Here is a 12257-nt window from a genome sequence, read left to right on the forward strand (position 1 = left end):
TTGCCAGCTTCTCCCACGGGGAGGGAGATAGTCCTGACAGCTATTCACAAGCTGTACCTCCAGCAAGTGATAATAATGGTACCCCCCCTTCAGCAGGGAAGGGGTTACTATTCCACACTGTTTGTGGTACCGAAACCGGATGGTTCGGTAAGACCCATTCTAAATTTAAAATCCTTGAACATTTACATGAAAAAGTTCAGGTTCAAAATGGAATCGCTCAGAGCGGTCATTGCCAGCCTGGAAGAGGGGGATTTTATGGTATCTCTGGACATCAAGGATGCGTACTTGCATGTCCCCATTTATCCGCCTCACCAGGAGTACCTCAGGTTTGTGGTACAGGACTGTCATTACCAATTCCAGACGTTGCCGTTTGGTCTATCCACGGCACCGAGAGTCTTTACCAAGGTAATGGCGGAGATGATGGTACTTCTCCGGAAGCAAGGAGTTACAGTTATCCCGTACTTGGACGATCTCCTCATAAAGGCGAGGTCCAGAGAGCAGTTGTTGGTCAGCGTAGCGCACTCTCAGGAAGTGTTGCTACGGTACGGCTGGATTCTGAATATTCCAAAGTTGCAGCTGATTCCTACGACGCGTCTGCCCTTCCTGGGCATGATTCTGGACACAGAACAGAAGAAGGTATTTCTCCCGGAGGAGAAGGCTCAGTAGTTAGTGACCATGGTCAGGGATCTCCTGAAACCAAAGCAGGTGTCGGTGCATCACTGCACGCGAGTCCTGGGAAAGATGGTAGCGTCATACGAAGCCATTCCTTTCGGCAGGTTCCATGCCAGGATCTTTCAGTGGGATCTGTTGGACAAGTGGCCCGGATCGCATCTTCAGATGCATCGGCTGATCGCCCTGTCCCCGAGGGCCAGGGTGTCTCTTCTGTGGTGGCTGCAGAGTGCTCATCTTCTCGAGGGCCGCAGGTTCGGCATACAGGACTGGGTCCTGGTGACCACGGATGCAAGCCTCCGCGGATGGGGGGGCAGTCACTCAGGGAAGAAACTTCCAGGGGCTGTGGTCAAGTCAGGAGACTCGTCTGCACATAAACATACTGGAATTAAGGGCCATATACAACGCCCTGAGTCAAGCGGAGCCCCTGCTTCGAGACCAACCAGTGCTGATTCAGTCAGACAACATCACGGCAGTCGCCCATGTAAACCGACAGGGCGGCACAAGAAGCAGGGTGGCGATGGCGGAAGCCACAAGGATTCTTCGTTGGGCGGAGAATCACGTACAAGCACTGTCAGCAGTGTTCATTCCGGGAGTGGACAACTGGGAAGCAGACTTCCTCAGCAGGCACGACCTCCACCCGGGAGAGTGGGGACTTCATCAAGAAGTCTTCGAGCAGATTGCAAATCGGTGGGAACGGCCACAGGTGGACATGATGGCGTCCCGCCTAAACAAAAAGCTAAAAAAATATTGCGCCAGGTCAAGGGACCCTCAGGCGATAGCTGTGGACGCACTGGTAACTCCGTGGGTGTTCCAGTCGGTATATGTGTTTCCTCCTCTTCCTCTCATACACAAGGTACTGAGAATAGTAAGAAAAAGAGGAGTGAGAACGATACTCATTGTTCCGGATTGGCCAAGAAGGACTTGGCACCCAGAACTTCAAGAGATGGTCACAGAGGACCCATGGCCTCTGCCTCTCAGACAGGACCTGTTGCAGCAGGGGCCCTGTCTGTTCCAAGACTTACCGCGGCTGCGTTTGACGGCATGGCAGTTGAACGCCGGATCCTAGCGGAAAAGGGTATACCGGATGAAGTAATTCCTACGCTGATAAGAGCTAGGAAGGATGTGACAGCAAAGCATTATCACCGCATATGGCGGAAATATGTTGCTTGGTGTGAGGCCAGGAAGGCCCCTACAGAGGACTTCCAGTTGGGTCGTTTTCTGCATTTCCTACAGTCAGGTGTGACTATGGGCCTCAAATTAGGGTCCATAAAGGTTCAGATCTCGGCCCTATCCATTTTCTTTCAAAAAGAACTGGCTTCACTGCCTGAGGTTCAGACGTTTGTAAAGGGAGTGCTGCATATTCAGCCTCCTTTTGTGCCACCAGTGGCACCTTGGGATCTTAACGTTGTGTTGGATTTCCTGAAATCCCACTGGTTTGAGCCACTTAAGACCGTGGAGCTAAAATATCTCACGTGGAAAGTGGTCATGCTATTGGCCTTAGCTTCGGCTAGGCGTGTGTCAGAATTGGCGGCTTTGTCATGTAAAAGCCCCTATCTGATCTTCCATATGGACAGGGCAGAATTGAGGACTTGTCCCCAATTTCTCCCTAAGGTGGTATCATCGTTTCATTTGAACCAACCTATTGTGGTGCCTGCGGCTACTAGGGACTTGGAGGATTCCATGTTGCTGGACGTAGTCCGGGCTTTGAAAATGTATGTTTCCAGAACGGCGGGAGTCAGAAAGTCTGACTCTCTGTTTATTCTGTATGCAGCCAACAAGGTTGGCGCTCCTGCTTCGAAGCAGACTATTGCTCGCTGGATCTGTAGCACGATTCAGCTGGCTCACTCTGCGGCTGGATTGCCGCATCCAAAATCAGTAAAAGCCCATTCCACAAGGAAGGTGGGCTCTTCTTGGGCGGCTGCCCGAGGGGTCTCGGCTTTACAGCTTTGCCGAGCTGCTACTTGGTCGGGTTCAAACACATTTGCTAAGTTCTACAAGTTTGATACCCTGGCTGAGGAGGACCTTGAGTTTGCTCAATCGGTGCTGCAGAGTCGTCCGCACTCTCCCGCCCGTTTGGGAGCTTTGGTATAATCCCCATGGTCCTTACGGAGTCCCCAGCATCCACTAGGACGTCAGAGAAAATAAGAATTTACTCACCGGTAATTCTATTTCTCGTAGTCCGTAGTGGATGCTGGGCGCCCGTCCCAAGTGCGAACTTCTTCTGCAATACGTGTATATAGTTATTGCTTACTAAAGGGTTATTGTTATGAGCCATCCGTTGATTGAGGCTCAGTTGTTGTTCATACTGTTAACTGGGTATGGTTATCACAAGTTATACGGTGTGATTGGTGTGGCTGGTATGAGTCTTACCCTGGATTCCTAATCCTTTCCTTGTAGTGTCAGCTCTTCCGGGCACAGTTTCCCTAACTGAGGTCTGGAGGAGGGGCATAGAGGGAGGAGCCAGTGCACACCAGATAGTACCTAATCTTTCTTTTAGAGTGCCCAGTCTCCTGCGGAGCCTGTCTATTCCCCATGGTCCTTATGGAGTCCCCAGCATCCACTAAGGACTACGAGAAATAGAATTACCGGTGAGTAAATTCTTATTTTTTGTAAAGTCATCACAGTGCACCAGCAACAGGTGTGGAGTGGAGATGGGGCCTAATTCAGACCTGATCGCAGCAGCAAATTTGTTAGCAAATGGGCAAAACCATGTGCACTGCAGGGGGGCAGATATACCATGTGCAGAGAGAGCTAGATTTGGGTGGGTTATATTGTTTCCGATCGCAGGACAGCAAAAACGCAGCCCAGCGATCACATCTGAATTACCGCCATAGGTCGAGCAGAGTCAGGGCCGACCCTTGTGCCTGCTAGTAACTAGAGAGGTGGAACGGGGAAGGATGGGGAGGTCTAACGTAGGCCGAGCAGAAACGGGTACGACCCTTGTGCCTGCTTGTAACTGGAGAGGTGGAACAGGGAGGTGGGGAGGTCTAACGTAGGCCGAGCAGAGTCATGGCCGCCATATGAACAAATTTATTGTTACTATTATTTTTATCTTAAGTGAAGTAATTATTGGACTCATAAATTAATTAGCAGACAACTAGAAGGGGTTTTTATATGTCCACATGAACACAGTAGGATCACCTTGAAAAAGCTGCCACATAGAGCAGCGAAATGCGTTGGCCTTTGACCCCATCCACCCAGAGGACTACTTACCGTCAGACAGCCTGAACCAGCTCCGGGATCGTTTTATTAAAAGGTGCACTGGACATGAATATCCCATTCTACACAGTTACCAAAGACTTTATTGCCGAGGTTTAAAAACCGCAACCGAAAGGAAGACTGCCAATCATCTAATACCAACATAGTTAATGAAAAACATCCTCGGGCGGTGAGCATAAAAATACCTAAAAAAACAACTATTTCTTGGAACTTTAGTGCCAATCCACAAGGTGATTAAGCAAACAGTTCACCGTGGAAACATCAGCGTTACCAAATATACCGGAAGAATCATAGGAACGGGCAAATATGATGGACTGATATTGTGTATTATCACATTCCAGTGGGTAAGAATTTGTTTTTAAGCAAGAAAAAACGAGAGACATTGTTTCCCCCAGCACCCTGAATGATAACAGTAAACCAGATATAAATCCCACATTCAGAGATCTTGGTTACACATATTTGCACAAATGTGTGAATAAGTCCCAAAGCCGCATCAAGGCGTCTCTGTATATTTGGGGTCCCTAGCGCTATATCTAGGTGCAGGGTGTGGCACCCCAAAACACCAGCATAAGCCAGAAAGCCCAGGGCAGCATACCAGTGAAAAAACGATAATGTTAATAAATTAGTATTTAGGAAGCCGAAGCTATAAAGAAGGTGATACAAAAATGAAATGTAATTAAAATGGAGAAATAGTGTTAAAAAATTAATAAGTGAAAAGTGTTAATAGAATGTAAAGGTATGCCACACTAAAACCATCCAGCTCAGCCAGTCCAGAGGCACCACACCCCACACCTCCCTTACCCCAATCTGGGTCTATGATTAACCAGCAAGGAGCCACATGATAATGGCTCCTTACTAAATATGTCTAAGCTAAGAGCTACCTACCTTGGAGCAACCCCATAATGCTCCATGTGGCATGTCAGGGCCTGCACGTCCCCCTAATGCAGGAACCTCTCTGCCTCTCACAACAGACATATATAATGGTAGATGCTCAATCAGCTTAATGATATCATTCAGGTGCTCAAAAAGGGAGGGGTATTTCTAAGCAAGAAAAAAAGAGAGACATTGTTTCCCCCAGCACCCTGAATGATAACAGTAACCAGATATAAATCCCACATAATATTAGGATTCAGAGATCTTGGTTACACATATTTGCGCAAATGTGTGAATAAGCCTCAAAGCCGCATCAAGGCATCTCTGTATATGTCATATGAGAATTTGTGTTTATAAGACATCTTTTATTTAATATATGTGTAATGTTTTTATCATTATTAAAATGTGTTAAACATCTATGACAAGTAATTTGTTTACATATAAGCGCTGTACAGGTTACCGCATCATGGCCGACACTTATGCCTGCTTGTAACTAGATAGGTGGAGCGGGGAGGAATGGGAAGGTCTAACATAGGCTGAGCAGAGTCAGGACCGACTCTTGTGCCTGCGTGTAATTAGAGAGGTGGAATGGGGACTGATGGGGAGGTCTAACGTAGGCTGAGCAGAGTCAGGGCTGACACTTATGCCTGCTTTTAACTGGAGAGGTGGAACGGGGAGGTCTGACGTAGGCTGAGCAGAGTCAGGGCTGACACTTGTGCCTGCTTGTAACTGGAGAGGTGGAACAGGAAGGTGTGGAGGTCTAACGTGGGCCGAACAGAGTCAGGGCAGACACTTATGCCTGCTTGTAACTAGAGAGGAGGAACGGGGAGGGATGTGGAGGTGTAACGTAGGTTGTTCAGGTTCAGGGCCGACACTTGCGCTTGCTTGTAACTAGAGAGGTGGAACGGGGAGGGGTGGGGAGGTCTAACGCAGGCCGAGCAGAGTCAGGGCCGACACTTATGCCTGCTTGTAACTAGAGAGGTGGAACGGGAAGGGATGGGGAGGTCTAACGTAGGCTGAGCAGAGTCAGGGCCGACACTTGTGCCTGCTTGTAACTGGAGAGGTGGAACGGGGAGGTTTAACATAGGCCAAGCAGAGTCAGGGCCGACACTTGTGCCTGCTTGTAACTGGAGAGGTGGAACGGGGAGGGATGGGGTTGTCTAACATAGACGGAGCAGAGTAAGGGCCTGAGGGCAAGATGATGGTGATGGTTATTCATTAATAACTAGCTACCTCTGAAGCTGAAAGGTTCTTTCTTCGTTGATCAACCATATATTGTATGATTTTATAATTATTTTTTCTTTCTTTTTTTTGCTATTTTCATGTATATATGATAAGGAATATTATATCTGCTGTACTATAGAAAGTTATTTTTAATTTATTTAAAAAGTAAATGCCATTTCTTTATCAAATAAATTCACCCGATCCTGAAGCTGAGTGTGGAATGTACGTATGGCTTCCACATTAAATATTTCTTGTCTACACCATCCTCCTTTCTTCCTCTACAGATGTTCTTCGCTTTGATAATACATATAGCTTCATTCATGCCAAGAAGATTGGCTACACTGTGGAGGTCTTGCTGCCCGATCGCAGTTCTGAAGAGAAGATCCAGAAACTAGAGGAAAAGTTGGAGACTAGTCTAAGCCTTTAGGAAGGTGAAGGGGGGAACATAAATTATCATCCTCTCTGCAAAGCCCATACAGGACTCTGAAACTACCCAGTGAAAGAGAATATTTGATAACAGTGGTATATAGAAGAGACAAATGAGGTTGTATAAATGCAATAAGGCATCTGCGTGCACACTATAGGGACTGGTGTGAGTCCCTCCCATGCCTTATTGCATTTCAGTTTACCAGTTTTTCTTTTGTGTGATGCTCACAGATGCCTCTAGAAAAAGAGAACATACTAATAGCTAGTAAAAATATAAAACTTGTGACAAGTACTGAATGCATAAATATACTTGAAGCACTGTAACACAGTCCAGATTTATTTTGGAGAATTCCCTCTTTCATAATTTTTGGAGACACTCTAGTGATCTCATGAGATAGATAGAGATTTGCAATTAAAGAAGTATCATTATTTTGATTGTTATTTCATAATTATGTCTTATGTTATATAATAGGTGACACATAGGCCAGTAACTGCTCCTGTGTTGGCATGGCTTGATGTGGTTTTTACAATTCTATAGATCATTTTGTCGAGGAAGGTTTAGGTGTATGAAACATTAATCTATGACATAAGGGAGCCGAGCAGTGACGATTCTAGTGAAGCATGTCAGCTCCCGTGCAAAACCCGTGGTGGGTGGCTAGTTGAAAATAAAAATAGCCAATACCGGATGAGGTAATTGAAAGAACCAATAAAAAGAAAGACAGTGTAACATAAACATGGTCACTTTTGGTTAGTTGTTAATGACTGACCAGGTCTAACTGTTATGCTGGATTCTCTCATGGTATCACATAACCAAGTACCATTAGTGTTTTTTTGACTAATATATTCCCTTTTAATGATATGGAAAAAACAAAAATATATTTAGAATAATTAATTAGTGAGAGGATATAAAAAAAAAAACTTCCCACTTGGGATGACTTTTAAAATGAAATCTCAACTTCCTCACTCTAGTAGAGATACGAGAGTACCATACATGGGAGCCCAGTCAGTTGGGTGGTCAGGTCTTAACCAGTGTGCTGGTTGAAGATGAGTTGATGGCTCCCTCTATTTGTTCTATCTACTCCAGTCATCATCCTGGCTGTGGCAGACAGAATCAGAATAATACAAGGTTCAGAGTGGGGCAAAGAACAGAAGTTCTAACACTAGGATGAAGCGCTGGACAAAGGTTCAGTTTAAATTCAATGAGAATAGTTTTCAGGATAAGGCAACCCCTGATTTCCGCTAAGATGAACCTCTGTTCTGTTCTGTTACTGTAGAACTGGAACACTCCACTATGTGAAAGAGCATATTTTGTGTTATTCAGCTGACACTACATCTAATAGACCTGTCAGGAACTGCTATTAGCAATTATTCAAACCCACTGACTTTACCTTATTGACAAGCAGAGGTCACAGACAGAGAATGGCATAAGAAATTGACAAGCAAGAGGTAATGAACACTTCTTGCATGATCAACTATTGGGATTGCACTGGGACTTTCAAATCTAATGATCAGCAGGGCGGTCACCTGGCGGCATTGGACAAGGCAGGTGTCACATCATAACTACAAATTCTGTTAATATTTCTGTAAATCTCAATGTACTGTAGCATCTTGTGTAAATTATATCACAAATCCAATATGATTTTTAAGCCAACATTTTGTCAAGTATTGAACTTTTGTTTGTATATGTTTACTGTTTGAATAGTTGATTTTGTACCTGAATTGCTAGCAGTCTATTTAATTGAAATACAATTGTCATTTATCTATCCCAAAGATAAATTTGTCTGCACTGTTTATTGTTTTTTTTGTAAATCCATAGGAAACTCACCTGAGTATAGACAAACATGTGCTGTATGTTGTATATGCTGTGTCCATGCACAGAATCTGGTGTCAATATATTGTACTGTGTTTACATACCATATAAAGTACAGCATATGTTTTATATGTGCTCAAGTTAAAACAATGTATAATACTACATACAACTATTACCAACTGAGGTATAAATTATAAACCCCTATTCATTTTCAGCTTATGTTGAACTTGGTTAAAACACTGATTTTGTTATGTTTTTATTTTGAATCCCAAATAAGTTGTTTACATTTTCTTGTTGTGTCTATCAATGAAAGCGGGTTGTAGATAAGTATGCAAGATACATACTTTGGTATGGTATGGTATGGGAAGCTCAGGGCAGCGTGAACCAAACTCTGAAGGTAGCCACACATGCAGTTCTGGTTTACATATGGGGATTATTCTAACAAATAATACTCCGTGGCATGTGTGTTTGTGTGTGATCCTCAGAACAATATTATATTTACAATTTGATCATAGGTGAGGGCTCACTGGCCACTCGGGAAGTAGAAAGTACCCCCTTACATTGTGACAGCCAACCAGATCTGCAGTTCTGTGGTCAACTTTAATTAACATTTACAAACATGGGGCCTGATTCAGATGTGGTTGGAGGAGCAATTGCTGCTGCTTACGTGGAAGAAGCAGCAGCGATGCACTAGTGTGTTAATGCAGCAGAAAGCGTCTGATATAAGTAGACAACTGATGCTTGCATTTTTTGATCCGTGCTGATCACCTGCAACAAGGGGTCGCACAAGATGGCCACCGCAGTTCCTACAAAGAGGCCAGGAAATCTCCATCTTCTGACAGAGATAATGGCCTCTGCACTCACCTAAAACGTTTTGGGAAGTGCCGCCCCCTAACTGACAGTCAGCAGCCGTAGTGCATCCAATGAAGCAGGACCCATACTGCACATGTACAGTACGGTTTCGGTTTGCAAGTGCAAAGAAACATCATCAGTACTTAGCACTATATGCCGCACCTACATCAACTACATCTGAATTAGGCCCATGTTTTCTTACAATTATCACTGACATAGACTGTTTTCGATTTCTCCCTACGCTTAAGTGACATAGACGGTTGATCATGCACCTAATTGTTTTTCAGTTTTCTGAGGTCTGTTTTTATATTAAATTGAATAAATCTGCAAACAGAATTGTCTGTGAGTTTCTGTACCGTAACTTGATAATATATGATATTACCAAAGAATAGAAGCACATAAAGCAGGTATGTATGTTGCCCGTACATGCTGTGATCTTGAAAAACACATGAAAGTTGGCTGCTGATAGCCTCCATTGACCTATGTGGGTGGTCATCTTATTATTATACTAATAGGCTTCATTGGAGCTGGGTCTTATTTGCCATTCACACTATTGGTGGGATGTAATGCAATCCGAAGTTGCCGGTGGTGCGGGTTGCCGACCGATCTCTGACCTTGTTTTAAAGGGGCAATTACTTACCAGGCATGGTTTTGCTTTATAAGTTATTGTCCCTTTAAAAAAAAGTCAGACATCAGCCAGCAACCGGCACCACCATCAATTGCATTACATCACGCCGCATGTGTCAAAAATCAGCCTGTGTGACAGCAGCTCTACTCTTTGGAAATTATACCAAAGTTAACAGCCAGGTTATGTGATGGGAGTTTGTGCCTTGAACAAAGTATTTAAGGTCTGCTGCACACCATGCACACTGTCACAAAAAGCCTGCACAGATGGCCAGTAAGTTTGCTATTTAGCCTATGAACCTTCTAACTTGAGATGTTTTACTACAGGCATGACTGTGCATTAAAATATTCTGAACGCTACTATTTTGTACCATCTTAAATAACCCCCTCAAACTCTCTCCCTTCCACTGGTTTCATGCAATTCATTCCATATCCCTAGCAATACAGAACGTGCTCTCTGTAATAAAGCACACAGGTGCCTTAATGTGGCCATCAGTGTGCTCTGCAGCTGCGGACATTTCTTGTAGCACACATCCATCTTATTCTCCCCAGTGTGTCCTACATGGTGGGTGGAGGATGAGGATGTTATCACTGTGTGCACAGAGGTCAGGTTTGTGGTGGATGTGTTGGCAGCTGCTGACTGGATTTCTGTAGGTGATGTACAGTGAAATTCTCCTTTCCTGAGGTTAACGTGTTTCATTTTCTCCAGCTGTGCATTTTATTGCCTCCTTTGGAGCAGGGATTACAGCTACTTTGGGGCCTAGAGCTGAGAAGGGACCACCTTCCCCGCCAAAGTTCCAATTGTCAAACACATTTTTCACCATTAGATGGTAAATAGGGACCCTTACATATTTTTGCATTTGGGGCTGCAATATATCTAGATATGCCCCCTGGACCTGCTCATTGTAATGTGGTGTAAAATGAACTGGAGAGCATTATAATGTTACATAATATAAACTGGGGTATTATTATGTGGCACAATATGAAGTGGAGACACCATAGTGGCCTCTTCAGTTTGGATTGTCCTGCGCCCTGAATTCCTTTGAGACTCTTTGTTATCATAAACCCTTATAATCCGATATAATTTCTCTGCTATACAACTATATCCTCCTCCCAGTCGAAGCATCTACTCCCCACTGCAAATTCTAATGGGAGGAAGATCTGGGTTCCCCTCCAGAGATGGACACCTGCTCCATAATTCGGGAATGGATTGCTAGGTATTCCATATCTACATTGATTCGGGAGAATTCCTATAAGCTCTATTGCCACAGGTACATGGTTCCCACTCTACTCCATTGGAGGGAATGTAGGAATTGTGGTACCTTAATTCACATTTGGTATCTAAAATATTTCTACTCTGGCGTTCGATTACAGACCTTCTGAGGGCCATATTAAATTCCCCCATAACTGTTAACCCATAGTCCTTTCTCTTAGGTCTCCCCTTTGAGTCTTTAAACAGATATGAGGATAAATTAGCAGCCCAAATCCCCAATGCTGCTAGATGTCTTGTAGCCTCCCAATGGAAAAATCCTGCTCCTCCCTCTCTTTCGCTAGAACGTGGCACTTGGCTGTGAAGGAGAAAATCACAGTTTACCTGAACTCCAAGCTGCCATAATTCCTTTGGGTTTGGGGCCCCTGGTATAGATATGCTAGACTATTCACTAACCACTGATCTGCGTATGACCACTCACTCTATTGCTTTCTTTCTTAGGGCCTAATTCAGGTCACCGCAATTTAGGAGAAGGGGGACCCCTCATGCATGCGCAGGTCCCATCCTGCACATGCACCCGCAGTTAATGCGGTGGGGCCACATTAACCACGAACGCCTCTGCCTGATTAACAGACAGAGACGGCCGTGGGGTGGTGACCAAGCAGTTTAGGGGTGGCGTCGGGGAAATGGGGGCTGTGCCAGCAGGAGGCTTCACTAGTTTCTGCAACCACGCTCTAATTGTGTTGCGATCGCATTTAGAGCGTGATCGCAGTGGGTGGGCGGTGGGTACACCACATTACAATGAGCATGCGATTGTGAGGATTGCAGATTCTGTTAAAAAGCAGAATCTGCAATCCTTACTGAATTAGGCCCTTAGTTCCTAGTGTTATATTTTTTTCGGACTACTCACCCCCCCCCCCCCCCCCCCTTCCCCCATTATATGTACCTTATAGCAATGCATACGTAGAATCAATCCACTATTCCTATTTCATTTGGCATCTTGTGACTGCTGTATGTACTGTTTTTACCACTGTGGAGCTTTGATCCCTTACTATGTACTGTTTGTTTTCTTTTTTCTTTTTTTTATTGCTAGTGCACATTTTTGAAAATAAAAATAAAAAATAAAAAAAGAGAAGGAGAAATCCACACCACAAAATTTATATGAAGCCTACCTTTACATGACAATTGCACTACAACATCATACCTGCTTCAGAGTCTGAAATTTAGGAATCCGGAGCAATTCAGCTCTGATCGCTGCTGTGCGTTTTCGCACAGTGGGTGATCAGGTCTTAACTGGGCATGCGTATGCACCGCAATGCACACACACGTTGGACTACAACAACAGGC

The 12257-nt window shown here is 44.5% G+C and overlaps 1 protein-coding gene across 2 annotated transcripts in view; it reads left to right on the top strand.

Moving 5' to 3' along the window:
- Nucleotides 1–9412, top strand: part of SEC14L2 (SEC14 like lipid binding 2) — a 156469-nt gene extending 147057 nt beyond the window's left edge. For both annotated transcript variants that reach the window (XM_063913384.1, XM_063913385.1), the window contains exon 12: nt 6273–9412. In XM_063913384.1, the coding sequence (XP_063769454.1) occupies nt 6273–6415 (143 nt within the window). In that variant the 3' untranslated portion in view covers nt 6416–9412. The remainder of the gene's footprint in view (nt 1–6272) is intronic.
- The last annotated feature ends 2845 nt before the right edge of the window (nt 9413–12257 follow it).

Source organism: Pseudophryne corroboree, chromosome 1, assembly GCF_028390025.1.
Source record: "Pseudophryne corroboree isolate aPseCor3 chromosome 1, aPseCor3.hap2, whole genome shotgun sequence".
In the NCBI taxonomy this organism is placed as follows: domain Eukaryota; kingdom Metazoa; phylum Chordata; class Amphibia; order Anura; family Myobatrachidae; genus Pseudophryne; species Pseudophryne corroboree.